This window comes from Molothrus aeneus, chromosome 12, assembly GCF_037042795.1.
Source record: "Molothrus aeneus isolate 106 chromosome 12, BPBGC_Maene_1.0, whole genome shotgun sequence".
NCBI classification, from domain to species: Eukaryota; Metazoa; Chordata; class Aves; order Passeriformes; family Icteridae; genus Molothrus; species Molothrus aeneus.
This window is the reverse complement of record NC_089657.1, coordinates 9,103,663-9,117,693: the sequence shown is the minus strand read 5'-3', so window position 1 is coordinate 9,117,693 and position 14,031 is coordinate 9,103,663. Positions and strand designations below refer to the sequence as shown.

The following is a 14,031-nucleotide window of genomic DNA, read 5'->3' as shown; positions in this document are numbered from 1 at the left end:
CCTCTTCACACTGCTTGTTTGTACAGCCTGGCCTGGTGACTTTGGGAAGAGGGGGCTAATGCCTAGCTGGGATCACCTTGGATCCTCTCTGGTGAGACTGCTGCCTCTCTGCCTTTCATTCCCCTCAAGGTGCAAGACTGGCCTCGCTGCTGCCTCTTGACTTTCATCCTTCGTGTAGCTCCCTTTGACTTACAAAACTGCTTTGGATTCTGCTGGTTTGTCCCAGCTCTGCATTCACCAACCCAACAAGTCCATTCTTGTCTTCTCAAGCTGCAGGAGTACCTGGACTCAGCTCCCAATTCAGTCTGTGCATGTCACCATGCTACCCGTAGCTGGGCTTTCTTAGGTGGTCTTATAGCAGGTATCGCACTGTACTGGTGCCACAAGCTGGTGCCAGCTAAGGCAGAGCCTGGCATGCAGTGCCCACTGGGCTGCACTGGAGTTCAGCTCTCTCCTGTTGCCTCCTGCCGGTATACGGACCCAGCTGCTCGGCCTGAGCACGGAACAGCCGCCATGACCCGATGTCACCGGGCTGAAGACGTACGGGCTCGATGCTGAGAAGCTGCTCAGGAGGTGCTGAGAGCGACAGCCGTGCCCGGTGTGTGCCCGGTGTGTGCCCGGTGTGTGCCCGCTGCCGCCCGGCGCAGCGCAGGCCGAGGGCCGCGGCTGTGCTCCTCCGCTCCGGGGCCCTCCGCGGTGCCAGGGGGCGCTGTCGGCGCCGACCCTGCCGGAGGCGCTCTGTCCACGCCGTGGCGGGGCGGGCGCAGCGGGTCCCTCCCGGCGGCCGTCGGGGCGCGCGTGCGCTCGGTGTGGCGGGGCGGGCACGCGGCGGGGCCATGGCGGACTACCTGATCAGCGGCGGCACCGGCTACGTGCCCGACGACGGGCTGACGGCTCAGCAGCTCTTCAGCTGCGGCGATGGCCTCACCTACAAGTGAGTGCGGCCGGCACGGGGGTGGGACCGGGACCGGGACCTGGGGCGCGGGGCCGCCGCGGTGGCTGACGCGTCTCCCCTCGTTCCTCCGCAGCGATTTCCTCATCCTCCCGGGGTACATCGACTTCACGGCGGACCAGGTGGTGAGTGGCCGGGGCGGGGGAGCGGGCCGGGGGCCGGGCCGGGGGTTGCGCCGGTGCCGCCGCTCACCCGCCGCCGCCGCCTGCCTCCCCGCCAGGACCTGACCTCGGCGCTGACCAAGAGAATCACCCTGAAGACGCCGCTGGTCTCCTCGCCCATGGACACGGTCACCGAGGCCAGCATGGCCATCGCCATGGCGGTGAGTGCGGCCCCGCGGGCGGGTCCCCTGTGCCGCCCTCACCGGGCTGGTGGGGCCTGAGGCGCCCGCGTGGCTGCCCCGGGGTCCCGCAGCGCCTCGGAGCGAGGCCGGGCCCGGAGCTCCATCGGTGCCGGCCCCGCTGCTGCAGCCGGCTGGTGCAGCACCGGGCAGCAGGGTCTGCGGTGACTCACAGCCGCCTTTGTGTCCCCAGCTGACCGGAGGAATCGGGTTCATCCACCACAACTGCACCCCGGAGTTCCAGGCCAACGAGGTGCGGAAGGTGAAGGTGAGTGCTTGTAACGGCAGCACCAAACCGTTCTGGCACAGGGCGCTCTGTGGAGGTGGGAGCGGGTCTGGCCTCGCTGAATGAGCTGTGTGAGGAGATTGCTGACGTGTGCCCGATCTTCGTGTTTCAGAGCTGTAGTGCCGCCAGGGTTTGCAGGCACAGCCCTCTTGTTGTGTGCCAGGCGCTGTCTGTGGTCAGCCTGGGACTTGAGTCCTCCTGATGTGGGAATATTCCCCATCATTTCAGGGAGGAGGTTAGCCTGGAAGCTCTTCGATGTTAGCGTTATTTGGGTGAGCCTTGTTGCTGGTTTGAGAGTCGTCCTGTTGGTGAGCATGTGGCTAGGCTGGGTGATGGCAGACCCGTGTGAGTGGCTGCAGTAACCTGCAGGCACGTGCCTCGCTCCTGTCTGGCCTGGCAGTGCCACTCAGCCTGGCTGCTGGATCTGCTTCCTTTCAGAAATACGAGCAAGGATTCATCACAGACCCCGTGGTGCTGAGCCCCAATGACCGAGTGCGAGATGTGTTTGAAGCAAAAGCTCGTCATGGATTTTGTGGGATTCCCATCACGGACAATGGGAAGATGGGGGGCAAGCTGGTTGGGATCATCTCGTCCAGAGATATTGATTTCCTGAAAGAGTCAGAGCATGACCTGCCCCTCGGTGAGGTGAGAAGTGCTCACACCTGAGGGGTGTGAACACTATGTTAGGAAGCCATGTGGCCTGTGATAAGGATAAGGGTGAGTGTGTGGCTGTGAGGGTGTTCTGCCAGTGGGAGGGAGCAGCTCCAGCTTAGCTCAGCAGATCTGTCTGTGAGTGCGTTTCCAGGAGAGAGTGTCTTGCTTGTTTGCACTCTCTGAGCGACTCCTGCAGTGCAGACCATGCAGTTCATGTGAATCATAAGGATTATCTTTCAGTGCTGTGGAACCTCAGCCCTGCTTCACTAATTAATTGCTGGCATTTGTGGCTGCTGCTGTAGTCCCACATGCTGGCACTGGCCAGCTTTGTAGCAGCTGTGCTCTGCCCAGCAAACCCTCCAAGTGCTGAGCTTCCTTTTCTGGGCTGCCTCTCTCTCTGTGCATCATCTGGATTACTTGTTCTTTCAAATAACCCCCTTAACTGGCAGTCTGGCTTTCATAATGCTTCACTGTCAGACTCCCCTCATGCAGGAGAACGTTCTGTGATTCCAGTTACACAAGCTGTGTAACTGGAGATCTGCGGTGCTGTCAGGTTACACCACCAGTGCCTCTTGGCCATGCTTTCCTCTTGGCTCACAAATATTTTTAGCTCTTGCTGACCAAACGTGGTGTCACATGCTGATCCCTGTTTGGTTTGAAATCAGCTATAAATACAAGATAATGATACAAGAGCCTTAGACTAGGAGCAGGTTATAAAAGTGCATGTGGCCCTTTGAGGCAATGCTGCCTATCAGAGGAGCCAGATAAGGATCTTTCCTCATACTTTCTTTGGGTCATTCAGCACTGCAGAGCAGGAAACTTTCTGCTGTCAGTGTGTGGTGCTTGTTCCAGATGACTGGAAGCTGGCCAATGTGACACCCATTCACAACAAGGGTGGGAAGGAGGATCCTGGTAATTATAGGCCAGTTAGCCTGACCTCAGTACCCAGTAAGGTAATGGAGCAGTTTATACTGAGTTTCATCACACAGCACTCACAGGATGGCCAGGGTATCAGAGCTAGCCAGCAGGGATTTAGGAGGGGTAGGTCGTGTTTGACCAACCTGGTCTCCTTTCATGACCAGGTGGCCCTCCTGGTGGATGCAGGAAGAGCTGTGGATGTGTCTGTTTGGACTCCAGCAAGGCCTTTGGCACTGTGTCCCACAGCACACTCCTGGAGAAGCTGCAGCCCAGGGCTGGGACAGGAGCACTCTGTGCTGGGTTCAGAACTGGCTGGATGGCCAGGCCCAGAGTGGTGGTGAGCAGTGCTGCATCCAGCTGGCAGCCAGTCAGCAGTAGTGTCCCTCAGGGCTCTATGCTGAGGCCAGCTCTGTTCAATATCTTCATTAACAACATGGATGAGGGGATTGAGTCTGTCATTGGTAAATTTGTGGATGACACTAAGCTGGGAGCACATGTCCATCTGTTGGAGGGTAGGAGGGCTCTGCAGGGAGACCTGGAACAGTTGGATGGATGGGCAGAGTCCAATAAGATGAAGTTTAATAAGTCCAAGTGCCCAGTCCTGCATTTGGCCACAATAACCCTGCAGTGCTCTGGGCTGGGGATGGATTGGCTGGACAGTGCCCAGGCACAAAGGGACCTGGGGTACTGGTGACAGCGGACTGAACACGAGCCAGCAGTGTGCCCTGCTGGCCAAGAAGGCCAACAGCTCCTGGCCTGGATCAGGAATGGTGTGGCCAGCAGGAGCAGGGAGGTCATTCTGCCCCTGCACTCAGTGTGGTGAGGCCACACCCTGAGTGCTGTGTCCAGTTCTGGGCCCTCAGTTTGGGAAGGATGCTGAGACACTGGAGTATGTCTAGAGGAGGCAACAAGGCTGGTGAGGGCCTTGGAACACAAACCCTGTGGGGAATGACTGAGGGATCTGGGGGTGTTCAGCCTGGAGAAAAAGGGATTCAGATGTGACCTTATCACTCTCTACAACTCCCTGAAAGGTGGCTGTAGTCAGATGGAGGTTGGTCTCTTTCTTCAGGCAGCACTGACAGAACCAGAGGACACAGTCTTAAGCTGTGCCAAGGGAAATTTAGGTTGAATATTAGGAAAGATTTTTACAGAAAGAGTGATAAAGCACTGGACTGGTCTGCCTGGGGAGGTGGTGGAGTCACCATCTCTGGATGTGTTTTAAAAAAGACTGGATGTGGCACTCAGTGCCATGGTTTAATGGAGGTATTAGGGCATGGGTTGGACTCAATTATCTTGAAGGTCTCTTCTAACCTAGTGGTTCTGTGATATGTCTGTGATGTCTCAGGCTTCTCTTAAAATGTGGGTTCTGTCACAGCATTTTCGGTAGATGGAGGCATGGTCAGCCTCTTTCTGATACAAAATGTCTGTTCTTAAGGTATAAATAACTGAAATGCTCCTTCTTTGTATACAACTGACCTACCTTCCTGAAGGGTTAGAGAATGCTCCCTTTTAGCTTTGCCCAGGGTTCTCAAATAACCTTTCATGGGGACTTGATGATCACAGAATGCTGTGGTTGGAAAGGGACTTGGAGGTCTCTTGTCAAGCCACCTGCTCAAGGCACGTTGAGCTGGAGGAGGTTTTGTGGGGCTGTGTCTAAATCTCCAAGGAGGTTTTGTGGGGCTGTGTCTAAATCTCCAAGGATGGAGATTTCATTATCTCTCTGAGCTGCTCCCCCAGTGGGAGAGCACTGTTGTGATGAAAACCACCATACCAGGTCAGATGTTCAGCACTGCCCTTTGCTTTCCACTGTGTTTTGGTGCTTGTTTGTCAGAGTGAGTGTGGCTGAGCATATTTGCCCCACTGACCTTACCAGCAGCAGCAGTGGGTTATTCTGGGCGGAGCCCTTCCAGGGCCTGTGCACTGGAGATGCTGCCTGAAAACAAGATTGAGGGCACCGTTTCTGCCAGCACAGCATGAGACTCCCAAGGCGTCTCCAGCCCTTATTTGCGTGTGCTCCAATGAAAGGGAGAGCTCTTAGGGTGATATATCAAACAAGGGTCATCTGAGAGTTGTCCCTTGTTTCCAGGTGCTTTCACTTGTCTTCCTGAGGCCTTCTGCCATCTCCTGTTTTCAGTGCACTGATGGGCTTGGGGCCTGATGCCAGAGCCTGCATGGGGACAGCACACTGGAGGCTTTTCCTGTGCGTTCCTGGAGGCGTGTTGCTGTGCTGTGGGCTCTTTGAGGAGCACTCCTGCACGGCCACTGCAGAATGTTTCACGTGGGCGGGGGGGTTTGGTATTTTCAGATCAGTGTGAAGGAGTTCTTGTGACTTTTTATCTTCTCCCACCCACTAGATTATGACAAAGCGGGAGGATCTTGTTGTGGCCCCAGCTGGTGTAATGTTGAAGGAAGCGAATGAAATTCTGCAAAGGAGTAAAAAAGGTACCTGTGGCTGTCTGTGGCACGAGGGAGAGCTGTGGAAGTGCTGGGTGAATGTGGGCACACAGTCCCTGTGTGGGTGAAACATGGGAGACAACGGTGAACACAGTGCCCGCAGCCCTCTGCTTGGGTACAGAGTTCACATGCCTTCATCTCAAATGTGTTTGGAGTTGAGGGATTCTTGGCAGCCCAGTGTTCGGCTGTCCAGCCATATGTCTTTGATTTTCTAGCCTGGCCTTCGCATTTCAGTGCTCAGTTCATCCCTCTTAGGGTTTAGTAGTTTGACTTTTAATAGGGTGTTGTGCGTCTAATTATTAAAAAATGCACACGTTTCCTATGGTTGATGTAAAAATACTGAGTCCTTCTCCAGTCCTATAAACTCCTTTCTCTGTTTCTTGAGCCAGAGCTGCTGGCATCCATGGCCAAGCAAGATTTGGTAACACATCTGAGTCTCCATCTTGTAGCAGTTTTTGCCTGCCCACTGCTGCACTGCTCTGAGCTAATGCCTGTCTCCTGCAGAAATCTGCAGTGATGTTCTTTCTGTCTGTTTCCAGGCAAGCTGCCAATTGTTAATGAAGATGACGAGCTGGTGGCGATCATTGCCCGCACTGATCTCAAGAAGAACAGGGATTACCCTCTGGCTTCCAAGGACTCCAAGAAGCAGCTGCTGTGCGGTGCCGCTATCGGGACCCATGAGGATGACAAGTACCGGCTGGACCTGCTGGTGCAGGCTGGCGTGGACGCTGTCGTGCTGGTGAGCACCCCTGGGCACCCATGGACACTGTGTCAGCCTGGCACCCTGGGGGTTGAGTCCCCAGGCTGGATGAATGTCACTGTCTTTGTCACAGGCCTTTCTGTGTTAGAATGTGGCAGTTTGTTGACCTCTCAGTCTTGTTCAGGTTAGAATCCTCAGATTGGAGGGATTCCTCTTCCCTGGAGATTTATGTGACCTGAAGAAGTTGGTAGGGTGCATTGAAGCCCTGAAGGCTGTGAAGAGAAACATTGTCAGTTAATGCAGAATCTTCTACAAATACCTCTTGCACTCTGCCACCAGCTTCTCTGATGTTCCTGACTAGTTTTGAATATTCAGCTTATCAGTTTCCCTTCATCCCTTTGGTGTTTGTTACTGTGTTTCTCTCTAACTGATGTTCAGGAGTGATCAGTGAGCCCAGAGCTGCTCTGCTGGTCTCCCTTTCTGGCCTGTAAACTTTCAGGCACAGTTGTCAGTGCCTGTATTTGCACATGGTTTTCTCATCGATTGTGATACTGTGGGTGTGCTGTGCTCTGAGGGCACGGCTGTGCAGTGGGAAATGTTTAACAGACATCATTTGACTGGGTCACAGAGATTGGCAGGGACTGAGGGCTCAGTGCCCCACATCTGGTATTTGAGCTGCTCTGCTGCACAGTAAGGAGGTGCATCCCCCCACCAGCCCTCCTGGGTTTCACAAGGAACATTCTCCATTTCACCTGTAGTTTGAGACAGGGCTGACAGTGTCCTGCTGATAGAGCCAGATGGTTCTTATCCACAGCCAGATATTCTGCTTGTTGCCTTCTGTAGAAGCTACAGGATTAAACCTGAAGGATATTACTGAAGTCTTTACAATACTGAAGTCTTTACAATGTACTTCCCTTGTGCAGGGAAGTACATTCCTGTCTTGGCAGCAGCTTCTGCTGGGGTTCCATGCCCAATTTGGGGAGTCATTTTGCCCATTACTCAGCTTAGCAGAGACCCCAGCAAGCAGAGTGAAAATCTGAAACTTTTCTGAAGCTGCATTTGTAATCTGCAGAAATTGTGGTTGAAACTGATTTTCTTTCTGTTGCAGGATTCCTCTCAGGGGAATTCCATCTTCCAGATCAATATGATTAAATATATTAAGGAGAAATATCCCAACCTACAAGTTATTGGAGGAAACGGTAGGCATGTGTTGAAGACTCTTGTCTTTAAATGACATTTGTTTCTTAGACACAGAGGGAGCTGCAGGAATGTGAATGAAACTATCATCTTGATACATTTCTGTGAGCTTAAAATGGTTTCCTCTGACTTGTGGAATGGAGCAGGACCACTGCAGACACAGGGCAGTACCTTACTGCTGCAGGTACTTAGAAACCTTTGTTCTGCAGCACAGTGTGTTACAGTCCTCCATAGCACATTATGCATTAGCTTATTTTACACACCAGTTTAAAATTTTGCTTAGTAATGAATACTGCTTGATGTGGAAATCTAGTGGCAATTTTCCCTGTCTCTCGACAGCAGAGCCCAGTGGTCCTTGTCTTTACTTGATGCTGTTGTTACCCTGTACTCTGCCCTCCCTACCTCGTGCGGTGCAGAGTGTTTGGGACCGTGCCATGACTTCTGCTGCCTCAGCCTTTGGGTAGAAGTTGCAGAATAGCCTAAAGGGGCAGTGTCACCTCATCCACTTTGGCCACTGGAACAGAAACTCACTGCTTCTCCCTGACAGGCCTGGCTCTGCCACAGGCTCTTGCCCAGGGTGGGGGAACCTCCAGGACAGAGAAGTGTTGTTTGCTGTGTTTTTCTGTTTTCAAACCGATTTTTGCTCTCCACAGTGGTGACTGCAGCTCAGGCCAAGAACCTGATTGACGCGGGGGTTGATGCCCTGAGGGTCGGGATGGGCAGTGGCTCCATCTGCATCACACAGGAAGGTGAGAGAGATCCGCCTGCCTCCTAAATAGGCTGAAGACACATGTTTAGTAGAAATTCCCCGCTGAAAAGCAGCATGGCTGGGATGGAATTTTCCTTTGAGGGCAGTGTCCATCAGGAAGACGTCTTTCACCCCCTTTGTCCAGGACTTCCAACCCTTGGGGTGGCAGCAGCAGCAAAGGCATTTCCCAGGACTGACCGAGACTGAGTAGAGCCGGTGTGGCAGATGGTGGCTTTGCCCGAGGGGAGCTGTTGGCTCGGTGTGGAATGGGGCTGGCAGGCAGCTCTGCAGGGAGAGGGGCTTACTGGATCCCCAGTGCTGATGGGTGAAGCACACTGGGCTGTCTGTGCTCCCTTTCCTCTGGCAGCAGTGTGCGTGATGCTTGACTATTGATCTGGGCTTGATGCCTTTGCAGTTTCCAGGCCAAAATGGGATTTCTTGCGTTTGTCTCTGCAGTTAGAGCTTGTGTGGAGCAGAGGCTGTTCCACCCTTAGCTAAAAGGGAAGAGTGGCATCCCCCAGGGCCTGAAGAAAGTCTGTCTTGAGGACAGACTCAGTCCTTGTGCAGAGTGGTGGTGCAGCAAGGCGCTGCAGTCCATGAGCACAGCCCCTCACTGCTTTGGTCCTTAGCCTGTGCCACAGGAGGCAGCAAGTGAGCAGCTGCTTGGCTGTAGGAGCTGCTTTCGCTCTGCCCTTTCCAGCATGGAGCCTGTGAGCAGCCCTGGACCTGTGCTGTGTTCCTGCTTTGCCTGGCTGCAGGAGTTCCCAGTCAGGGCAGTGTGTCTCAGGTCAGCTTTCTGAGGAGGGAGGAGTATCCTTGGGCTGACACTTCCTTAGCCAGCGCAGAGCCAGGACACACATGTCCTACCCTGGCTCTGAGGCAAAGGCATGCTCTGATCTGCAGAGTGGTGAATGTCCCTGGGGTTCCTCCAGCTGCCCTGGGAATGGGCTTGGGTGCTGGTTTTGGTGAAGGTGTAGAGCAGAGGTAGAATGTGGCACTTCACAGGAGATGTGGTTGCAGAACTCTTGCCTGCAGCTTCCCAGGTTTTTGGCACTGCTAAGGGAAAGAACTCTGACTTTTTGGGGTAGGGGTCACCTCTCTGGGTGGCTGCTGGGGTAGGGCGAGCATGCGCTGTGCACAGCCAGGCCTGGCTGCCTTGGATCTGGCCTCTGGCTTGGCTCAGGCTAGGAAGGGTCTGCAAAGTCAGCTCTGTCCCACACCGTATGCTCTGCCCAGTAGCAGGTCATTTCTGGGGTCCTTTGTTCTGCTGCTGTTCTTCTGTCTCTAAAATGTGTGTGTTTGTTTTTGTTTAGCTGCTCCAAAGATCCCTCCAGACCTAAAGTCCCACAGCCCCAAATGCCCTTCTACTGTCACGGGCACCTATAGTAAGTCACTTGCCCTGTTCCCAACCCTAATTATGTGTCTTGAAGCAGGACCCTGATTTGGCTGCACATGGCCCTACTGCTTGTTTGAGAATAATTTAGCTGTAGATGCACTTGGGGTTTTGTGGCTTTGGATACTGGTTTTGAATCTAAAATTAAATCTGAGAAACCTCTCTAATTTCATAAAGCAGAATCTGAACCGTCCAAGCTGAAGGAACTCAGGCCTGTCCTCTCTCCACTCCAAATTCCAGTTAGGAGCCTGACTGCACCTTTTGGATCCCTAGCCAGGCATGCTCCTGCTGATCCAGTACTGGGAGGTGATCCCTGAGCAGTTCTTGATCGTGCTCAAAATGTAGCCCTAGTTCTGGGCAAGTTGTGCTCCCTTCCCATGGAGCTGGCTCCCCTGAGTTACAGAGGGAATTCACTGCACATGGCCACCTTGGCAGCTGTGTTCCATCTTTTCCCCACCAAGTCCTGTGGAGAGAAGGAGCTTTTGCCTGCCCAGCACAGGGTGCAGGGTTCTCTGCTCTGATGCTCTGACCAAGCAGCCCCTGCAAGGCAAGCCTTAGGCTTTGTCCTTTCTCCTAGTTCTGACACACCCCAAAGGGAGAGGTTTACTCTTGCAGATCCTGGAAGGTTTTCTCTAGCAGATGATTTTGTAGGGCCACCCTTTGCCAATGCACTGAAAGGGACAAACCCTTCCCTGACCGTGTGATGTGTGTGTGTGCTCAGAACCCTGCTTGGGACGCCTGCGCTGCGGGGCTGTGGCACTGGGCACTGGGACACTCGGATGCTCCCAGGGGCCCTGAGCCCAGCTGTGCCTTAAAAGGGCTGGTCTCTGTGCTTGAGAGGTTTCTGCAGGCCCTGCACTGTCTATGGCACACTCCCATAGACCCTGGACTCAAAACCCTTCAGAAATGGGTGTTTCTCTCCACAGCAGCATTTTGCAGCTGCACTGTGGCCTTCAGCAGTGCAGAACTGCAAGACCATCTCTTTAAGGGCATTGATGATGAAGCTGGCAGCCTCTCCCTGGCTGGCTGAGCCTGAGCTGAACGCTGGGGTCTGATTAAATTTAGTTCTGTCACAATCTCAGTCTGCAGTCTGGCTGCCCTCCTCAGCAGCTGCTGCTGAGTGCTGGGAGTAGAGAAACTGTAGCCTCCTGGCCTCTGCAGGCTTCTGCCAGGGACATGCTGCCAGCACTGCCGCGTGCAGGCTGAACCACACCCAGATTTCACACTCCAAAGTACTAATACTGAATGGCCTTAATCTTTCCCAGTTTATGGGACTAACCATGACTGAAGAAAAGGCTTCCAGTTGATGGTGGGGAAGGGACGTCTCCCTGAGAGAAGCTTATATCAGTGTTCTTGCATGCCTGTGGCTGACAAACATGTTACAAGACATGCCTTGTGCTGGTTTTCCTCACATAACGGGAAGCTTAACTGCTACTGACTGGGAAGAACAAGTAAATCCAAACTCTCTCCTCATGGGGCAGCTAAACTTGATAGATCCCTTGCTACATTGCAGGGCAGGAAGATAAATTATTACCAAACCATTCTGCCTCTTTCCTTTTCCACTGCTGCATGTGTGTTTGTGTGTATATGCAGACCTGTATGCATAGATATATTTATATCTATAGCATATACAGGCATATGAGCTCTCTCCTAGCCAACTGCCTTTCCATTCAAGAGGCACATCTTACAGATGCTTGGTACATGGACAAGGGGTCTGGCAGCTCCAGGAGAGAGCCAGCAGTGGGACATGGCTACATGCCAGGGATGCTTTGGAGAGGGGCTTTTGGAGTTTGCTTTATTTCCTTCCCAAGCTCCCCACATGTCTGCTCTGCACAAGGATTGACCCACGAGTCTTGTCTGATCCCAGGCATCCAACCAAAGCCCCCAGTCCTGAGGTCACTCCCAGCTTTTTGGAGCCAAGGGCTGTGAGGACGTCTCAGCAGGCACCTCCCGGGCATCTGCTTCTCTTGGACTCAGCCTAGGGAAGGAGCACCCAGGGATTTGTGCGTTCTGAGTGCTGGAGCATGTGTGTGCCGGGAGCCTGAGCGAGCCTGCTGGGACGGGGCCGTGCTGCAGGCTGGGGCTGAGCTGTGTGTCTGTCCCTGCAGTGCTGGCGTGCGGCCGTCCCCAGGCCACGGCGGTGTACAAGGTGTCCGAGTACGCGCGCAGGTTCGGCGTCCCCGTCATCGCCGACGGAGGCATCCAGACGGTTGGGCACATCGCCAAGGCCCTGGCACTGGGGGCCTCCACAGGTGAGCTCCACTGTGGGCAGTCTCCCAGGAGGTGTTTCCATATGGCATCACACTGGGCATGAGGGCCTTTACCTGCAGGTGGCTGGGGGCACAGGGCTGCAGCCAGTGCTGTGCCCAGGAACCCTGAGGGGTTTTGCAGCCACTGCCACTGATGTGCTGTTCCTGGTGATATCTTGTCCAGTGATGATGGGCTCTCTCCTGGCTGCCACCACGGAGGCCCCAGGCGAGTACTTCTTCTCGGATGGCATCAGGCTGAAGAAATACCGCGGCATGGGCTCCCTAGATGCCATGGACAAGAACTTGGGCAGCCAGAATCGGTATTTCAGGTCAGAGATGGTGCTTTGGGGCAGCAGATCAAGCTTTTGGGGTTTCTGTGCTTCACAAATATTCTTGATTTGTGCTTTCATGCAGTGAGACAGACAAAATTAAAGTGGCCCAGGGGGTCTCCGGTGCAGTGCAAGACAAAGGCTCTATCCATAAATTCATTCCATACCTAATTGCTGGGATCCAGCATTCCTGCCAGGATATCGGTGCCAAGAGCCTGACCCAAGTCCGGTGAGTGCTTCCCCCCTGCCTGTGCTCTGGTTGGGTCATGGTGCTGCTGTCTGGAGTCCTTGTGTAGCTGTACTCAAGCTGTGGTGTGTATAATTTGTATAATTTGTAGCTCTCTTCCCTCATCTCCAGTGGGCAGTGCATAATGGATCTGCCAGCCCCAGGGACACAGGAGTATGGTCTGTTGTGGCATATTCAGCTGGCTGGGCTCAAATGTTGGGATTACATTACCCAATCTGGTTCTTGGGAGCACAGCAAAGACCATTCTGGCCACAGCTGGAGGAACCAGTGACCCTCATCCCAGATGTTCCAGCTCAGCATGTGCCAGAGTACTGTCTTCCCTGGACTCTGCCTGGCTTGTGACAGGTGTTCTTCCCCCTCAGAGCCATGATGTACTCGGGAGAGCTGAAATTTGAGAAGAGGACAACATCTGCCCAGGTTGAAGGAGGGGTGCACGGCCTCCACTCGTAAGTGCTTCTGGCAGGATCCTTGTCACCCTGGGGGCTGTTGGGGGTGAGGAACAGCCACCCTGTACCTCAGCTGCCATGCCCTTGGCTTGGTGTGCCATTCATTGGCTTGCCCTGGCACCACAGCTGGGCCAAGCCCTGGCCTTTCAGGGTGCTGAGGCTGTTCCCCTCCCTGGGCTGGGAGGATCTGTTCCATACTGCACCTTGGTCCCTGCCCTGAGTGAGGTGGGTCATAAAGGGGCTCCCTGGTGCTGCTTTCTCACAGGTATGAGAAACGCCTCTTCTGAGACAGATCTGTGTCTGTCCCTGTGCCACCCAGCCCTGCGCTGCTCTGCGTGGGAGCTGCTCTTGCTGCAGAAGTGCCATTATTCTGGGCTGCCTGGAGCTCCTGCTGTCCCTTGGCTGCTTTCTGACCACCTGCGGGGCCCGCCTTCCACCCAGGAGCTGAGCCTGGGCTGAAGCCTTGCACGTGTTGGCCATGTTTTACAATAAAAAAATGAAAAGATGTGCAGCTGGTGTCAGCCCAGAGCCCCTCTTCCTTCTTTACCTCCCTTGGTCTCTGTCCTTGGCTCTGTCCCTTGCTTCCCACACTGTCAGAGGCAGCTGATAACCCCAGAAGGGACTGTGTGCATGTGAAGGGCAGCAGGGAAGGGAGAGCCCTGAGACAGGGCTGAGTGGGTAACAGTGTGGTTTCTTTACAAATCCTTCCTGAGAGCAGAAAACAAGGGCTGGACTGCTGGGCAAGAAAGCAAACAGTTTAACATTGCCATCATCTCCTGCTAGCAGCTGCCAAACCCAGCTGTGGCAGCAGCCGGGATGCTGCAGGCCCCCATTCCTGGTGCAGCTGCTTCATTCTTCCCCTAAACATCTTGTAGCTGCCACACCTCCAGGCTCAGTGGCTGCACCCCCTTGGGCTGTTCACTGTGGAGTACCTGCCCAGGCTCCAACAGAGCAGTTGTTTGCTGGAAGGTGGGCAATGCACTGGGAGGGGCACAAGTTTATAAAGGAGCTGGTCTGCATTTCTGCAGGCCTGAGCAGTGCAACCTTCCCTGGCTTGGCAGGTTTACCTGTGAGACACTTGCTAAGCAAAGCCACCCAAACCTTGCAGCTGCATTCCC

At 54.2% G+C, this 14,031-nt stretch overlaps 1 protein-coding gene across 1 annotated transcript; it reads left to right on the top strand.

Annotated features, from left to right (window-relative positions):
• Positions 1–782: 782 nt before the first annotated feature.
• On the top strand, positions 783–13,434 carry IMPDH2 (inosine monophosphate dehydrogenase 2). The gene is made up of 14 exons (XM_066558424.1): positions 783–934; positions 1,029–1,077; positions 1,173–1,274; positions 1,486–1,560; positions 2,017–2,223; positions 5,505–5,592; positions 6,144–6,343; positions 7,413–7,503; positions 8,155–8,250; positions 11,751–11,894; positions 12,076–12,220; positions 12,306–12,449; positions 12,830–12,913; positions 13,179–13,434. Exons 1-14 carry the CDS (start codon positions 837–839, stop codon positions 13,198–13,200), a joined length of 1,545 nt encoding a protein of 514 aa, XP_066414521.1. The 5' UTR covers positions 783–836; the 3' UTR covers positions 13,201–13,434.
• Positions 13,435–14,031: the final 597 nt, after the last annotated feature.